Source organism: Ictalurus punctatus, chromosome 19 (genome assembly GCF_001660625.3).
Source record: "Ictalurus punctatus breed USDA103 chromosome 19, Coco_2.0, whole genome shotgun sequence".
Classification (NCBI taxonomy): domain Eukaryota; kingdom Metazoa; phylum Chordata; class Actinopteri; order Siluriformes; family Ictaluridae; genus Ictalurus; species Ictalurus punctatus.
In genome coordinates, this window is record NC_030434.2 from 16,936,438 (window position 1) to 16,956,492 (window position 20,055).

Sequence of the window (20,055 nt, forward strand, 5' to 3'; positions counted from 1 at the left end):
GCCTAGGTAACTTAGCACAGGCAAATTGTACCCACTTTTATGACACGTGTCAATCACTACAAGAACCTGCCCTGGGAAGGGTTCTAGTGTCAAGCGGCCTCGTCTGCAGCGCTCAGAGGCTGTCTTTTGTCTTTAACTAATTACAGATTCAGACACAACATTGCTTGCATAATAAGCAACCCCCAATGGCACAGCCTCAACAGACCTCAACAAAAGAAAAGTCAAAGGCACGCTGCAAACAACTTATATTTCCAGCTAACTGAAACAAGGTATTGGTCATCAGTGGTGATGAAAGTTGGAAATACATTGAATGTTAACTTTAGTACCAGAACTTTATCCACTTCTCACCCCCTGAGAGTGAAAGCACAGGAGGGTGGGGAGCAGCGGGGCCTGGGCTGTGCTAATTTGCAATCAGACACTCTCTTTGAGTTCTCCTTCTTCTCCTTCTATGCCCCCAGACAGTGTAAATGGCAGCTGAGACAAAGCTCCCATTCTCTCCATGAGGGCCCTCTTAGTTTTATTTCAGGCCAGTGCTCTCAGACAGGGCATTCTGGGAAAACTTGGAGATGGCAGTGGCAAAGGGGGTGGGACCCAGAGAAAGAGAGAAAGACGGCAAGATCTTGTGGCAGCACCCAACCCTAACTGCCAAGGGGCATGCCGCAATGCCACACCCTAAACACTTAGTAATATTCTAATGAACAGGTTTAGAGATAAACATTAGCTGTTAGTTTATTCGCAATATTTTAAATTCAAGTTCATGATCGTTGTTGTCATCTGGATGGTAGTCCTGTAGTGAACTCCTGCAGTTATCATCTGAAACGCAAGACTACAGTGCAGAATATGCAACTTGTGACTTGCAGTACAGTAAGTATATCAGTGTTTTACAAGGTATTAATACACTAGTATTCTACAGAATAATGGGAACCTAGTTGTGAAGTGTATGTAGGAGTTCCCTTTGATGGAAAGGCACGGGAAAGGAACACTACATCAAAATCCCGCACATAATATCATAATTTAGTCAGGATTAAGGAAAACCCACAAGAGCCTTCTTCATAAAACAGGCAAATTTAAAAATTATTAAAGGCAATAAATAAAGGCAACTTGCAGGCATACACACACATACACATGAATATATATATATACACACACACACACGTACACACACTCACACACACACACACACACACACATATATATATATATATATATATATATATATATATATATATATAATTATTATTATTAACAATTAATGACTAAAATAATCAGCATAATCTTTACATGTTATTGTAACTTTTATAAACACTCTACTTTCTCCCACAGAGGACTGTGAAGTAATTACTGTATAATGTTTAGTTATTATTATTAATAATAATAATGTTTTTTTTTTTTTTTTACCAGAACATAAAAAAGTTGATTATTCTCAGATTTGTAACTACATTTACATCCCTCTAAGGCCTCAATTTAATTGGATATCAAACAACACTGACAATATCATAGACAATAAAATATCCTGCCCGGGTACACGTGTTTTGTGCAAGCTGCATATCTTTACACACTTAAGGGCCATTCAAGCCTTTTATTTCAGATAGCAAATTCCATTCTTTTCAGTTGTCGAGACAATGGTTGTCACACCGGTGTTACTCAAGGCCACTAGAAAATGATTACCCAGCCAGTCAGTGTCCTCATACAGAGGTCACTGTAGCTGCAGTGTGTGAGAATAACACAGTGCATGGCCTGGCTGACAGGCTGACAGTGGGATCAAGTACATGTGGCAGCAGATGGCACCATTGACCAAACAGGTTTTGCTTGTCTTCAACAAAATTTGGGGGAATTCATTCAGCACAGTTACTTTAAGTTCAATATGTACAACTCTTTGTGTTTTGACATGCTGCTTGTTCACCTGATAAGAATAAACAATTTGGAAGTCCTTAACGTAAGCCTGTACCTTGCACCATACATGTTTATAATAAAGAGAAAAATGACATGGAGGGTTTTGATGTGTGTTTATGGAGCTAAAGCAGCAAATGAGCAAAATTTGATCTTTTGTCAATAATGACTGGCACAATTGATATTGTACACACACGCACGCACAAACACACTGTTTTTGTATGCAACAGAAAGCGTTTTGACCTCTGCATGACCTTATTGAGAGCTCCTAGGCCTAGAATAGAGAACCACAATTTCTGTATATGATGCTCCCCCTCTCTGGCTCTGTGCAATCACAAACAGACATTGTCACTGCATACCACAAGAACAATTGACTTCTTATGCCACTGACAGAGAGAGAGAGAGAGTCAGGAGACAGAGGCAGAAAGTTTAGCATTGAAGTCACACAATCAAATCACAAACTCTGAGCTCTGGGAGCATGTCCTCACGAGAGCCTGGGTTTTGTGTAGCTAAAAAAAAAAAGAGTGAGAGACTTCTTGGTGGAAATTATTGCAACTCAATAAAATGTGAAATCCATCCATGATATCAGCACAGAGGTAAAAGCCTACTCACCATATGCTTCATTACTGCACTCTTGTACCGATTTTATAGTTCATTTCTGGTCATATGAAACACAGTGCAGTGATTTTTCGGTGCCTGCATATTGCTAAGCCATATTGTGCTACCAGTGTCACACATCATTGCACTAAACTGTTAAATGCAGAATGTTAGGGATTTAGCATGCACTCCATGGGATGCAAGGTTTAGGAACTCCATCCACTCCCTGCCCCTCACCAACCGTTCTCCTTCTCTGCCCTGTGCCAAGAGGAACGTTGTCCACCCTCATGTCTCTCGCTCCTCCCTGCATCTCTCCACCCCTCCTCTGGCATGACATCATGCACATCTGTTGTCCCAACAGGGCGTCCGTCGCATAGACAACCTAACGACAAACTTCTCTTTTTCACCTCTTCTCCTGTTCTCCTTCCACACTGTGTTTTTGTCCGTGTGGCCTTCCAGCAAGCCTTTTAGAGAGAGAGAAGCTGGGAGAGAAGCAGCTTCTCTTATTTCTGGCCTGGCCTGCATGCATAGGCATGTATGTAATGACGATGCGAAAGAGCATTCATTAAAAGCGAATTAGCCATTTAGTTGACCTCACAGTTCACCCATATGATTATAAATAAACTCCATCAACAAGGCCAGCTCTATTAGAACAAAGCCTTTGAAAACAGTCAGATAATTGTCTTATTGGTCTCATTAGAGCATGCCAGTTTTTATTCTCATGTTCTTTCTCACTCTACACTACATGTGTGTGTGTGTGTGTGTGTGTGTGTGTGTGTAATATGTGGTCAAAAAATGTGTGTGTGTGTGTGTGTGTATGCAAGCAGAACCAGATACAAAAAATATGAGCTTTTAAAACAATTTTATAAGAACTCTTTAGAGAGCAATAAACATTGAAATATTAAAAATAAAGTTGAAACTTCGTTATTTGCCCTCTTTTTTTATTACTATTACCTACTTGTTGTATGTAAAATGTAAAAATAAAATGACATGCAATAATAATAATAATAATAATAATAATAATAATAATAATTTATAAGAGCTCTTTGAGAGAGTGATGAACATTACTTAATTTATAAATGACCAGTACTATTGTTTTACAATAAACTACTTGTTGTATGTCAAATAAATTTATATAATAATATTTGGAATGATAATGATAATAATAATAATAATGATGATAATAATAATAATAATAATAATAATAATAATAATAATTATTATTATTATTATTATTATTATTATTAATAATACTATTGTTGTTGTTATTATTATTATTATTATTTACTTGTCGTTCTGGCCTGGTCCTGAGACTGGCATTAAATGTTCGTATGTGTGTGTTTATGATGTTGGTTTAGATTCTGGCGGGCTCTGGCACTGATCGAGAGCGGGAAACAAGATGGCGGGAATAGCGCGAGGAAACACGGCGCTTGCGGCTCACGGTTATAGGGCGGCGGCACGTGGAGTCAGGTTGGTGAAAACTGTCCAGCAGCGACACCGTGTGGATCAAGTGTGTAACTGCATGCCCGAGGAAACGCGACAGAAGGCATCAGTAAAGGCTCCGGCTCCGTCCAAACTTCCGTACTACAGTAACACACTTACATTACAGTTTCAATCAGTGTTACAGAGTCACTGCCCAAACAAGTTCTCCTATTACTGCCTCTCTAAACACCATGAGATAATAGTATATAGGACTGCAAAATACTACACCACCACACATTATACTGTAGCTCAATACTACTTTAAAACAGGAGGGTACACTATTAAAGTATTAAACACTCTTTACATACTATTAAGTATTACACTATATTATCTGAGGAGCAGTTTATGAATATTCAAATTCAGGGGTTACCGAGTTCACTCTTGGAGCATCGTGTTTCTAGCGACACTTAGCCACAGTGTCAAGCAAATAACTGTCAAAATAAAAGTCCTCGAGGACATACTAAATGCAGTGTAAAAATTATCGGCTATATTAAGAAAGATAAGGAAATGGAAATTGTGTATAATTGTTAAAATGCGAGAAGAAATTGTTTGAATAAGGAACAAAATGGTGTTGTATGATAATACGATATTGGCTACGTTATATTTTAATGCATTTACATAAATTGCATGTATTTTCAAAGGATCGATTTCTTTGGAGCACTAGATGACATCTTGTACTTTGTTATAATTTAAAAACAAACACATAGGCTATTGGTTGTAGGGCACTAAGTCCTCTTGGTTCTGAATACAGCACATGCTGTGTCATGCAGCATGAATTAAAAACATAAACAAAAACAAACAAACAAACAAACAAAAAAACCCCTTGCATTATGCACCAGTGTTACTTTCTTCGGCATGAACATGTTTTTATTTATTTATTTATGAATTTTATTTATTTATTTATTTATTTATTTATTTATTTAGGAATTCATTGGCCATATATACTCACTTTATCCTATCAGTCCAGTTCTGGCTTCATCAAATGACTGAAGTTTTTCCTATTTTCTTCACCTGTCATAGTGGAAGTAAGGAGCGAAGAGATATGCAAGGTCTGGGGATCTATGTTAGCTAAGACATCGGTATCTCTTTTCTTTTCATAGGTATCTCTTTTCATCATAGGATGTGATTAGTTAGAATATCTTTGTATGCACCTACAGCATAACAAAGCCCCAAGTTTTTCCATTTAATTTGTACATCTGGTATTGCTTTCTGTTATAATAATAATAATAATAATAATAATAATAATAATAATAATAACAACAACAACAACAACAACAATAACAATCACAATAATAATACTAATAATAATTCTAATACTACTACTAATAATAATCCATCCATCCATTTTCTGTACCACTTATCCCACCCAGGGAGCCTGGAGCCTATCCCAGGGAATTAAGGGCACAAGGCAGGGGATACCATGGACAGGGTGCCAACCCATGGTAAGGCACAATCACACACGTTCACACGCTATGGACAATTTAGAAATAATAATCAGCCTTCAACGCATGTTTTTGGATTGCAGAGGAAACCGGAAGAAACCCCTGAAGCATGGGAGAACATGCAAAATCCACACACAGGACAGAGGCAGGATTCAAATCTTCAACCCTGGAGGTGCGAGGGAAACACACCAACCACTAAGCCCCTGTGACCCCCCCCACCCCCCCACCCCCGATAATAATAAACTGTTTTGCCTTCGTTTGTTTGTGGTATATAATCCGGTACTCTTGTTTTGTGCTTATTTTGTGCTACCTGACTTCCAACTCTCTCTACCTGACTAATTAATATTCATATAGTGAAAACTGATCTTGCCAGACATGTCATTGAATAAATCTCAAAACGTTTTTGAATTTATGGACTTTTTGAACTGACTGACTGACTGATTGACTGACTGACTATCTATCTATGATATGCTTCACAGATATTTGTAACTGCAAAACATGTTACAAAAATGTCTTGTAGTTTCATCTGCTCTCAATTAATGAGAACGTTTGGTGTGTTAAGACCTTTTTTAGACTGTATTTTTTTTCTTTTTTATTTTATGTAACAACTTTACAGAAAGCTGAGGCTACTAAAGTTTCAAGGACACCTTTGTACATTTTTATTTTGAAGTAGAAAGCCTGCATCACGTACCCGTGAATAGTTCTGCAGTTCCAGTGTCAGTAGGTCACAGAATACCTCAGGCATTAATTATGCTGAGAATCAAGCTTCTTCATTAGCTGAGTCAGGTGTGTTCAAGAAAGAAAATAAATGTCCTGAATGTACATTATCATCAATGTGTGGTAATTCATAAATACAGTATACTACTGATTACGTTTAGCCCTACATCTGATTAATCATATTAGATTCCATCTCATCCTGTTAGTCATTATAATGTCTATTTTAAAACTGCAACCAATGTTTTATATTTAATCAAATCTATACATACAATGTGGTCAAATGTATTAAATATATTTAACAGTACTTAAGGAACAGACTATGAATGCAGAATGACCACAGCAGTGGCCACAAAACCCTGTTCCTTGAGATCTACCTTCCTGTTTCAGATGATCAAGAGCATCTTAAGGCAATGATTGTGACTATGGTTGGAGATACTGTCTTCAGGAAGTTAGATCTCCAGAACAGGGTTGGTGATCATTGAGCTACAGCATAAATCACAGGACATTCCTGTGTATAAAATTAAACAAACGAATAGATTAAGCAGTATAGAAGATGGATGGATGGATTAAACATTATTATATTATAGCATATTATTTACTATTCTAATGAATATTTTTCTGTTAGTGCTTTAGCATGCTGATTTTAATCATCTGTACATTTTAAAGCAATAAGGTTTTGGCACTATATTAAAACATTTACAATCAGGATAAGTGGCAAGAATGGGGGGGGGGGGCATTTTCAAGTCATTAATTAGTAGTTAAAAACCTCTGAGCATAAATGTATAGATAATATTTAAAAAATATATTACTTCTAGGTACCATATGGGACCTAGAAGTATGTATGTTGTTATATAGGGTAATATATATTTTCTCTATATTTTTACCTTCAATACATGCATTTCTAATATTTTTTGTTTGTTTTAGGTAGTTTAGCAAGATACATTCAACATTGTAGATATAACAGTAGATATGATAGGTAAAAATGCCCTCTACTGGTAAAAACACGACATTGCACTTAGTAAATACATCTGTTTTTGCGGTGATATCAATTCCTTTTGTTTATCCAAATTATTCATTGTATGATGTAAGTTTATATTTATTCTATGTTATTTACTGAAAAACACGGAGCAAATGCAAAGGACAGAAATTGTAATATGTAGTAGGTGACAGAGACTGGACTTCTTTGCTTGTGTTTTCTGGCCACATGTTTGTGGTGCTGTTCTGTACATACTGAGCTAAATTAAGTTATTATGGCAAAAATTATAAACCGTGGATGTTAATCATAAAATGTCCTCTACTGAAATGACAAGACAGATTCTCTTCTTTGTATAAAAGCATTGTGTATTATGCTGAAGGACAAAACGATGATCTTGAGCACACAGATATGTTCATGGTTTTGATAATAAAAGAGAAGGCTGAATAAAGTCCTCTGTGAAGGACACACAACATACTAACATGCTGTTATTAAAACATAGCTCCAGTACAGCAATTGGCCTCTCAAAGAGGATGGTGTTTAGTTGTTATTCCTCTTTCTTTATTATAATAATACATGTATTTTACCTACTAAAATGCTGTGTTTGTTAGCTTTAACAGATTATGGATTGGTGGAAAAACATTAACATACATCTTGAAGGCCCTAAAGGCCCACTGGACGAACAAGCATCTTGAATTTCATATTCTTTTCTAATTGAGTTAGGGTAAATTATTTAGGGAATTAAATAACCAGATGTACTTAAGAGCGGTTTGCTCTGGACGTAAAGCAGATCTCTATGCATGTGGGAGTGTTCAGCAATCATTTACTGAACACACTGGCATGACGGAAAGAGCAGAGTTCCACCATGTCAATCGTTTATTTAGATATTTTAACCACACCAAAACTGCTCACATGTCACCAGATGTTTCTGTTCCTTTGTTTGTGCCTTTGTGCCCTGGCATCTGTTTCATGGGAACTTGAGCGCAAAGCAAAAAAAAAACAAAAACCAAAAAAAACAACAACTATTTTAGCATAATTTTTAAAGACCTGATTTGCACAGACATTTATATGCACCATATTCATAAAAATATGTTGCTTTCCTTTTGATCTGATCAGTTTATTACAAAGTCGCACAACACTTTTGTGACTAGTATGGTTTGAAACAGTAGTTGAGAAAATATGGTTGCAATTTTCTTTCGTCAGCTCATAGAATTTACTTAATATCGTGTCGTGACAGGGCTTTCTGACTGGCACTTGAGGTGATGGGCCATTGCTAAAATTCAACAAGACATTGCGATGCTCCTTACTGAATGAAAAAAAAAAAGATCACTATTTTTCTTTTTCACCACAATCCAGAAGAACTGAAGAGAAACAGATACCATTTATATAAGCTTCCAAATAGTGACAGCACAGCTAAAGTGCAGTTTTGGCTTTCAGACCTGTGGTCTAATACACCAGCAATGGCAGTTCATGGGATTTCTTTTCTCTGTCTGAGAAAATCTTCCAGAGTTTTCTCTTGACTGCTATGTTTTATAGTGCCATGGCCTGACCTGCAGTCAGAGACATTACTCACAAACCCCTTGGCTCAGAACACCAGCACTGAATATTATCTGCTCGAGTTGCCTCATCTCAAATAGGATTTAAAGTATAGATTCTCTAACATAATTAAGACATTGATGAGTTCAGAACGGCTTAGAGTGCGTGTGTGATGAAAGACGCATGGAGCCCAACCTATTTGCTTTACTAGAAGTGGAAAATCAAATGTGGTCCATTAAGGTGTAGCGTTTTGCTTTACATCAGTGTATTGGAAACCCCTAAAGATATGTATGAGACCTCCACTACTGAGCGTACTTTGATCTCAGTGTTAGAGTGAAAAAGCCTCATAAACGTGTCCACTCTTTGAAGCTTTATGATATTCCAGCAGGCCATCTCCACCTACAATTCCCTCCTGGCCTTTAAGTTTCAGAGCAAACAAGTTGGTGTTTGCAAAGAGCATCTTTAAAAGAGATGTTAAATGCATTTAACTTTGATTCTTTAACCTTCACCTCACTTTAAAAAACACAATATTTGCTACAGTTTGCTCATAGACCTTGCATCTGAACCTTGAGTAAAACTTTTTTTCACCTCATACTCTGAGAATGAGCTCAGATCGGGAAGTTTATGATATTGCAACTGCTATGTCGTGCCACCAGGGGGAGCAATCTCACACACGGATGCAAGAGTGGATGCAATAGGGAAATATGATCAGGAATACAGGGAAGCGCTTTATATAGTTTTGTGTAGTGATGGCGACGAAGATGCTGCTTTCTCTTTGCTCCTTCTACACCGTGCCATACAATCATTTTTTCTATTACTGACATTTGCCAACCTCTTATGGATTATTGTGACAGATTATTGTTTTTCAGGTTTATTTCAGTATAATTACTAGTACTCCTTTTAGAAAATGCATGGGGGAAAAATGAAAGAGAGAAACTTATGTGCAGAATCCACATCATGGCATTATCTGTAAGTTTATTCGCTATTAAACAGTTTTATTCAGTTTGGTATACGGACATGCAAAGTTAAAAACAAAAACTTAGGGATTATATTTAGTTGAGTAGCCTATAATTAACATTACATAGTGTATGCACAGCAATTAATATTCTACTGCAGTTTTATGCATGCATTGAATGCGATTTTAGTGCAGCTTTAGTGCAACCAGCTGAGGTTGAATATAATTAGTCAGGTACTACTACCTCACCACACAATGATTAACGTAATGTTAATGCTGCTTTCTACGCATACTTGGGCACATGCAAAATCCCAGTCCGTCCAGATATTTGCCCTCCAGAGCAACTCATCGGGACAGCTAATACCCCGAGAACGCTGTCCTTCATACAGATCTGTATCAGCGTGCTGAGAGAGAAGGAGGAGGAGAGTCACCCAGCTGTCCTGTACACCACAAAAAGTGGGCGGATGGAAGGGTCCCCCACCTCCTTTTCTGCCAATGGCAAAGCGATGAGAGAAGACCGGGTTGTGAGTGCGTGATCTGCAGTCTGCAATCTGTATATCCCCGGCAGCTCGCACTGAAACACGCACAGACACGCGCACACACAGAGGCAAGCACGCTCACACACTGCGCCCGTAGGCAGGAGATGCAGGAGCGCCACGGACTGCTCTCCACTGACAAGGGCAACAACACCGAAGCGCTTCTTGGTTCTCCGCAAGCTCCGGAATTCCGAAAAGGACCTCCGAGCGAAACACGCACCACGTCCTGCTGTCCCATGCCACCATGCGCGTGCTTTCGCCGCGCGCCGCTCTTCTGTCGGTCTCCTACTCTCAACTCTTCCTCATCCTCACCAGCGGCAGCTACCTGTGGGTTTCTCATCACTGCCTCCACTCTTCTCCACTGCTGCGGCTCGGTAGACCGGTTTACTGCTAAGTGCGATGAGTAGACGTGTGGATGCGTAGAGTTGTGGCTGACAGGTGTTTGCACGCGCTCTTACCGGCTTTTCTGGGTGCTTTATTGGGAGCTTTATTATGGGACGCACCTGCATGAAGTAAAACTGGAACCTGTGCGCCAGTTACTCCGGACAGAGAAGAACAACATATTTGTTTATTGCCTGTTTAAATGGGAATATATTTGAGTGCAAAAGTTTGCATCCCCTTAAGATAAAAACCATTTTATACCAACAAAACATTTGGTGTCAGGTTTCCCAGACGTTATTTCATTATCAACAAATGTCCAAATAGTGTTTAAGATATTACTAGTGGAAAAAACAAAAGCAACAAAATGATATCAGTTTTAAAGTTTGGATCTCCCTTTCTTTAATGCGATGTTCATATTATTTAGCAGGATGACTTGAACAGTATGTCCACCCACCCATAACTGTCTCCAGTCATTGAGCAGCTTTTGGATCCTCTCAGGTGTAATATTCACCCTTGTTCCTGAAATACCTGTTCTAGTTCTTTCATATTGCATGGCTAGTCTTTGCCCCTTTTTCTTAACATATCTGTTGCAACATGGACAGATTATACACTAACTTATTTGAGTCAGTTCCACTCAAAATGATCAAGGTAAAACTTTGACTTTTTCCCCCAACTATTTTTGGTTGATCAAAAAAAAAAAAAAAAAAAAAAAAAAAAAAAATTATAAGAATGCCTCAGATTTGCTCAAATTTTTCTTTTGTAAAATTAATCCCAAATTCATGGGGAATGCAAACCTTGGCACTCAACGATGAGAAAGCATGCTTACTGCAGAGTAATGATGATTATGATCATTATAAACAGAGTGATATTTTATGCACAGGCCCAGAACCAAATAGAGATGTTGAATCTTTAAAATTCAAACTGTCGAGCAGTGTACCCAACACTGGAAAACAGTAAACCCCAAAGAGTTCTGTTTTTCCAGCTGGCAATTAGTGGCCACTGTTCTATTTTCCTAATGGCACAACCAGCCTTGCTCAATGCCCAGTGCTTATGGCCAGTGCACTTCACAAAAGATCATCACATTATCTGTCAAACGGTTTCCATAAGAGCAAGTGAGAGTAATGTATGTCTGTGCTGTGATCTGATCTCTGATGTTTCGGTTGTAGTGTTTTAATACCGTCTGCCCATGGAGAAATTAAGAAGCTGTACATTTAAAACTTTCCACTGGACTACTGACTTGAGGTTTAGATAAGATGAGAGTGCATGGATACTGTTTCAGAAGTGGTCATTATTATGTTAAGGTTGGCACGCCACATTATTAAAAGATATAACATGGTTCTCCTAACATTGTATTATGTACATATACCTCTGATGGTATACACTGTGGACTTAGCTTTCATTCAGTATAAGGTGCTCATGTCAATCATTGAGCTAGAATTAAAACCTCAGTTATGAGAAGTAGAAACAAGTAGCCCCAACAAGTAGCTTTGCACCTGTAGCTTGATGTGTTTGTACTGTTGACTGTTAAACCTTTACAGATCTGTATGTGGAGATAAGATCCTCTGATGTTTGACAAGTGCATATAAAAGAAGAGAAGAGCAGGGACTGGTGACTTCAACTTCTTCATTTAAGAGGACATTTTAAATGTTGGAAGCAGTGATTTTATATATATGATGTATAAAGCATGTATCTGGCTTTGGAGGGAACTTTCTCAAGAACCAGGTTCACTTAAAGCAATCTTGAATTACAAGAAAAAATCAAGTTTTATGTGTGCACCAATGTTTTAATTGGCTTATATCATCATCTTACGGCATCCTTTTTTGAATATCATCTTGGTCTGTAGAATAACATACAAACGCTTGCTAATTTGATTGGACATTGTATGTGTTTTGTCCTCTAAATATAGAGTCCTGTATGAGAGGGCTTATTTGTGTAGTTGTGATTATCATTGAAAGATCTGTATAAAATAAATGTACAGAAAAACGGGTATTGTTGATTTTTGTGTGATCTACTTTGTTCTTCTACACAGGGCCCTATCCTCAGTGGTGGCTCTGGGTGCCAATATTATCTGCAACAAAATCCCCGGACTGGCCCCCAGACAACGTGCCATCTGTCAAAGCCGCCCGGACGCCATCATTGTTATCGGTGAGGGTGCTCAGATGGGCATCAACGAGTGTCAGTACCAGTTCCGCTATGGCCGATGGAACTGCTCCGCCCTCGGTGAGAGGACCGTCTTCGGACAAGAGCTGCGAGTGGGTCAGTAGTTCAGCCTGGCATGCTGACTTTCAGTGACACAAATGTGTGTGTGTACAGTATGGATGCGTCACTGGATTTATTGTTGTAAGAGTGTAAGCAGGGTTAAGTGTAACTGCCAAATGCACTCTTACTGTGGCAGTGCAGTCTGTAAAACAAGAGATGAGATGAAAATCAGGGAATGGGGATGGGGAAGGGGGTAATCTGTTCCCGAAATGTTGTGGGTGACTAAACTTGGACTTTGACTGAAAGCAACTTTTATTACTCCAACAGCAAGGAAATTACTATAATATGTTTCAGCATTGTACACACACACAAACACACGCAGATACACAAGCTCACATAACTCTAGTTATTCAGAGGAAACCTCAAACATAAGAACTAGCCCATGTTTGCTGGGGTGCACATTTTCTGAATTTATTTCTGAGTAATAGGGATTTAAATGTCGAGTGCTCATATAAATGGCCTCTCAGTTAAAAATATTTTGTTTTGGTCAAAGTGTGGTTGGAAGCTGTGTCTAATCCAGTGGCCCTGGTAACAATCACTTTTTTGGGGGGTGGGGTGTTGGCTGACTCGAAGCTGGCTGCTTTTATTTCTTTTGTTCAATTAAATGTATCTGTTTTTCTGCTGTGGTGTTCTCTATGGTAGGCTTTCCTTCATCTGAACACATCCCTCTATTATGCTCTTTTGTGTTTGTGGTGGCTCACATTATGATTGCATGATTTCGGACCAAAACATAATTTTCCTAAAATACTCTGCCCGCCATTGAGAATGAAAGCATAATTGACTTTGTAGGGGTTTGAACTGTCATCTCAGATAAATCTGTTAATACCACACTTTTCATTTAGCTTTTACCCAAAGCAACCGACATTCATTTGTGGAAGTAGCACCATGTTAACCGGTGGGATGAAATACATCAAATATATGACTTTTTCTTTTTTCTCATTCACTTGATGTCCTAGTAGTAAGTGTTTACATTCAGTTGGAGCGTTAACAGAAACTCTATTTTACATTCAATGAGTCTTCAGTGAGTCTATGTAAATATGTTCTAAAATAAGAAGTCATCTATGGTTAGTGCATAGCATGGCATTCAAGTTTTAGACAGTGATTTATATGCATTTTAAAATGTATATGCAGTAAGTAAAAGTGCCTAGATAACAACCAACAATTCATTTCTTTACAAGTAAAACTTTAACGAATCACTATACAATTTTTAGACAGTCCTACTGGTGTCACATACAGGGTGTATTCCTGCCTCATTGCCAGTGTTCCCCACCACCTCTATGACTAGGATAAAGTGGTTAATAAAGATGAACGGAGAAATGACCGAACTATTTACAATTTATAACAACACACCATCCAGTACTATGCATACCTTTGTGTTTGACATGTACCTGCTAAGACCAAATGCCTCTCAGCAGCTTAAAATAGAAACTTTCAGACCACCTGTAGCCTTGTGGTTAATAGGCCACCAGCAGGGGGCACTTCCATCTCCCTGCTCCCCCTTGCAAATGTAAAATAACTGGCAGAGCACAGCTCAAAATTATCACACCTCAGGTCAGATACTAAACACTTTAAACTACTTTCTGATTTATGCTTGGAATGCTTAATCAGTGTTCCATCACAATGTCCAATTCCAACAAGCTAATTAGCATTAATGTGTGTACTTGGTGGCAAAAATGGTGAATGCTGAATAGATGGCGAGCAGACAAACCCTTCAGCAGTGTGCTCAGATTGAACTGAGATCACATAGCATATATGACCAAAAAGTCCTTTCTTTAATTTGTCTATATGTTAGGCGGTCTGGGAAAATCCGTCAGATAGTGTTTTGGCGGAATTCTGAAAACAGCTGAAATTCATAAAAATCAGGTTTTAACCAAAAAATTTCCTGCCAGTGAGAAACTTTGACATCCATCCATTTTCTGTACCACTTATCCTACAAAGGGTTACGGGCAGCCTGGAGCCTATCCCAGGGGACTTAGGGCACAAGGCGAGGGACACCCCGGACAGGGTCCCAACCCAACGCAGGGCACAATAGCACACATACTTAAACACCCATTCACACATTACGGACAATTTAGAGATGCCAATCAGCTTACAATGCATGTCTTTGGACTGGGTGAGGAAACCAGAGTACCTGGCCCCAAGCACAGGGAGAACATGCAAACTCTGCACACTCAGAGCAGAGATGGAAGTTGAACCTCCAACCCTGGAGGTGTGAGGCAAGCATGCTAACCATTAATCCACCATGCACCCCATCTTTGATATCTCTACTCTTTTTGTTTTGTTTTTTTTAAATCAATATATTTTATATTCTAACCTTGGTTGTTTACCTGCAAAGATAATATTTTGTAAGTAGCCAGTTTAACAAAACACAGTGGTAAATGCACTCAGTTTGTCTAAAGGTGTTTAAAAAAAAAAAAAACCTTTATATCCAAGTCTCTTTAATGAGTCTCCTGTTTAAATGTGACACGTGACTCTGTTTCAGGTGATGAGACAGAAACTGATGTGGCAGCTAATAATCAAAGTGAGAACTCATTTCCCATTGCACTGCAATACTCTTTTAGTAGAATATGACAGGCGTCTGTCTCTTTCCTCTCCCTAGGCAGCAAGGAGGCAGCATTTACCTACGCCATCACCGCAGCTGGAGTGGCCCATGCAGTCACAGCAGCCTGCAGTCAGGGTAACCTGAGCCACTGCGGCTGTGACAGGGAGAAACAGGGCTACCAGAACCAAGAGGAGGGCTGGAAATGGGGTGGATGTTCAGCCGACGTTAAGTATGGAGTTGAGTTCTCCCGTCGCTTTGTGGATGCTCGTGAGATTAAAAAAAATGCCCGCAGGCTCATGAACCTGCACAACAATGAGGCAGGCAGAAAGGTAAAAGATAGAATGCTGATTTTAGTGATAATGTCAGTAAAAACATGGCACATATACACTATACTGTGAGAACATAAATTGTTTTTGGCATTAGGAATAACATGTTAAAAAATAAGTACATCACATGGATTTGGAATAACATGTTAAAAAATAAGTACATCACATGGATTTATATATATATATATATATATATATATATATATATATATATATATATATATATATATATATATATATATATATATATATAAACATATTTGGACAAGCAAACATTTAATCCTCTTTGAAACAGTGCTTATTAATAAATGTGTTACACTATCAAATGACATAAAATTAATATTTTATAGCAATTTAAATTCAGTCACATGGAAAAAGTAAGTATACCCCTACATTTATCACACCTTCAAATCCATATAATTTTAATCAGGTGTTCAGGATTGGGTGCCAGTGATTAGAACCTGCTTAGGGAGTGCAGGTGGAACTTGTCTTATTTATACCTCTCTCATATCTAGTGTCTGGTGTTCCCTTTGTTATTGAGGTGTGTGGTGTCATCATGCCAAGATCTGAAGAGTTCTGTAAGACCTTGGTTGTGGATGCCTATGAGTCTGGCAAGGGATTTAAAAAAGATCTCCAAATTATTTGAAACACATCATTCCACTGTTAGGAAAATCATCTACAAATGGCGCAGATTTCAAACAACTGCCAATTTGTTCAGCCCAAGAGCAGACCGTCTGATGCTAAAAGAAGTCTCCAAGAACCCCAAAAATTCATCACAGGATCTGCTAGTAAGTCTTGTAACTGTTGGTGTCAAAGTGCATGCTTCTATAATCAGAAAGAGACTGCAGAAATTTAACCTGCATGGGAGGCGTGCCAGGAAAAAGCCTTTGCAAGACTACAGCTTGCCAATGAACATACAGGCAGAGACCAAGCCTTTTGGAATAATGTGCTCTGGAAGGACAAGTCAAAGATAGAGCTGTTTGGCCGCAGTAACAGCAGACATGTTTGGTGCGACCAAAGACAGCTTTTCAGGAGAAACACCTCATACCAACTGTGAAGCACGGTGGTGGAAATGTTATGGTTTGGTGTTGCTTCGCTGCCTCAAGGACTAGACAGCTTGCATTCACTGATTCAACTATGAATTCTGCATCATATCAAAGAATGCTTGAAGATAACGTGAGGCCATCTGTCCAAAAGTTGAAGTTGGACCAAAAGTGGACCTTTCAACAATATAATGATCCGAAGCACACTAGCAAATCCACCATGGAATGACTCAAAAAGAAGAAGTGGAGGGTTACGGAATGGCCTAGTCAAAACGTGGATTTGATTCCCACTGAAATGTTGTGAGGGGATTTGAAACGGGCAGTACGTGCAAAAAAAAACCCCTCAAACATATTGGTCAAAAATTCCAGCAAGCCTGGTGGACAACTATGCAAAATGCCTACAAGAAGTTATTTCTGCTAAAGGGGGCAATAGTAGCTTCTGATGCCAGGAGTGTACTTACTTTTTCCACAGAGGAATATCAAATCTATTGATATTTCTGTTGAAAAAACTATTTTTCCTCATGGTTTTGTTCAAGTATATCAACCTTATTAATAGACACTGTTTCAAAGATTAAATGTTTGCTTCTCCAAATATGTCAGAAAAGCTAACAATTTCCATGGGGTGTACTTAATTTTTTTTCACATGACTGTATGTAACTTCCCAGCTAATTGGCCAACAAGGAGAATCAATCAGTCTTCTCCTCCAATGTTTGACACAGGGGGTATGGGCACATTTTCCACCCCACACTGATTCTGCTACATTATAATAAGGGAACAGGCTTATTTTAATTGAGAAATGATTATAAACTGCTTGGGACAAAAAGCAATGACTAATCTAAAAGACTCATTTCAAAATGTAACACGTCATGTAATATAATTTACAGGAGCAGTCTGTACTTCTTGATACAGATTATGTTTTCTGCAAAACATTACGCAGTGTTCATTTTCTGCAGCACTGTACAATGTCTCCAGGTACACATTTATAATAAAGCAAATTGGCATGCATTATGGAAATGTTCCACTTCCCGATTAGCCTAGCCTGACCTGAGCCTTGCTCCCTAGTTTCATTTGTCACTTCAGAGGCCAAGAAAAGGGGGCTGTTGGGCATACAAAGCCCATCCATAAGTAGAATTACAGTGCCTAATGGAGTGGTTATGGAATTGAGGCTTTCTTCGTGTGTGACAGGAATGCAAAGGCCAACTCGACCAGTGGCTGCCAATTGGAGGCCTGCCACAGCCCCTCAGTCCGTTCATTGAATTACAGAGTATTAAGTCAGGATACAGGATATTATTGCTAGTCTCTTTCTCTTCCTCTCTTTCGTTGACTCTCTTTATTCATACACAGCCAAATCAGGTCCTGCTCAGCTTTACCAACATGCCATGATGAGGCCTTCAGAAACAAGACAAAACAAAACAGTCTTATCAGCTGATTTTTTAATTGATTATTTTACTAAAATTAAAGTAATGTTAGTTGAAGTGGAAGCTCAAACTTTTATTAAAGAGATGCAGTTAAGCAAAAGAAAATTGTGGTAACATTTTTTTAGTCTTAATGGTGAAACGTTTCCAGTCCCTTTAATTCAGAGCTAATCTCAGCCATAAATGAAATGGTTTAAAATCAACCGCCTGTGAAACATATCAGTAACATAAAAAAAAAACAACACAAAAAAAACAAACAGATCCACATTTAACTCAAACGTAACTGTATAAACAAATGGTTACTTGAGAGTCGTGGATATTTTTCTTGCCTTCTGATGTGGCTTTTGGAAGGTAGGGAAAATTACAAGGTATGTTTTGGCAAAAAACTATTTTTTCCTCCCAGATCTGACATATAGCTGGCAACACTTATTGGGGCATTGCGCAGAATTTATTGAATAATAGGGTTTGGTTTGTTTTGCCGCAACGAGTCAAAGCAGAATGTGAAGCATTTCCTTCATCGTTCAGCTGCATGAATTTGCTAATACCACAAATGTCAAATCTGATGCAATTTTAGTTTCAAGTCAAGTTCCTTGAGATTAATAATACTACTATTCATCTATACAAACTTTAAAAATAAATAAATAAATAAATCTAAAGGCTAGATACAATTTAAAAACAAACTGGACTAGACTTTTAAGTTGAAAAGTGGGTGAGTTTGTTATAAAATCAGCTAAGTTGTCCATAAAAATCAGTATATCATCTGCATTTAAAATTATACTATTTGTGTAACATTTTTAATAACACAAAAATATCTACGTTTGTGAGTTTTCATTTGAAGCAGGAAAATGACTTTTCCTGTAGCATTCTGTAGTTAGTACTTGGCAAGAAGCTAGCACATTTTGATATTTTTCCTGCCCTGAGAACTGATGAAAAGTGTAATAACTAGCTAATAGATTGAAATTGGTTTGATATAGTTGGGCATGCACGGCTTTCATGCATCTGGCTTGGAGTTGCCCTACAATGATACATTGTGTCCCTGCTCTCTCAGATTCTGGAAGAGAGGATGAAGCTGGAGTGCAAGTGCCATGGCGTCTCAGGCTCCTGTACCACAAAGACATGCTGGACGACATTGCCTAAGTTCCGTGAGATTGGCTATGTGCTGAAAGAGCGGTATGGTGCTGCTGTACAGGTGGAGGTAGTGCGAGCCACACGCCTGCGCCAGCCCGCCTTCCTGCGTCTTAAACAGTCACATGACTTCATTAAGCCTACTGACACGGACCTGGTGTATCTGGAACGCTCCCCCAACTACTGTGAGGAGGATGCGTTGACAGGCAGTACAGGGACCAGGGGCCGCCTCTGCAACCACACCTCACCCCACCCAGATGGCTGCAACCTCATGTGCTGCGGTCGCGGTCACGACACACGACAGTATACACGTGTGTGGCAGTGTAACTGCAAGTTCCAGTGGTGCTGCTTTGTCAAGTGCAACACCTGTAGTGAAAAAACAGAGGTGTTCACTTGCAAATGAGAACAAGCGAAAGATGGGCAGAGGGGCACAGAAGCGTGAAGAGGAAGTGAGAATAAGCTCTGTTTGTCACGGCTTCATTTTGCACATCAGGTACTCGTTGCAGGGGTAAAGGACAAAAATAAGAGGATGAGTCTTTTGGAAAAAGTGCACTGACTACAGTCTGATACATCGTATGAGTTCATACAACATGCGGGACCACACCGAATGAAAGGATTTCATAGCTCAGAGTGTCTGAGACCATTGGAAGAATTTTGAAGATCTGATTGTGGCTGTGTTCGCATGATTATGTCAGACAAATAAGCTGATAATGGGACCAGAACCAATTCTAAAGACTTGAGCTGTTGTTCAAGGCAACGTCTGTGGATGGATGGATGGGAGAAAAGACTGATGTTTTCCTCAACATAACATGCTGGATTACTTCAAATGTTCAGTC

At 38.8% G+C, this 20,055-nt stretch overlaps 1 protein-coding gene across 1 annotated transcript; it reads left to right on the forward strand.

Annotated features, from left to right (window-relative positions):
- Positions 1-10,350: 10,350 nt before the first annotated feature.
- Positions 10,351-19,622, forward strand: wnt7ba (wingless-type MMTV integration site family, member 7Ba). Its single transcript, XM_017494718.3, has 4 exons — positions 10,351-10,455; positions 12,539-12,765; positions 15,368-15,639; positions 19,143-19,622. Exons 1-4 carry the CDS (start codon positions 10,373-10,375, stop codon positions 19,620-19,622), a joined length of 1,062 nt encoding a protein of 353 aa, XP_017350207.1. The 5' UTR covers positions 10,351-10,372.
- The last annotated feature ends 433 nt before the right edge of the window (positions 19,623-20,055 follow it).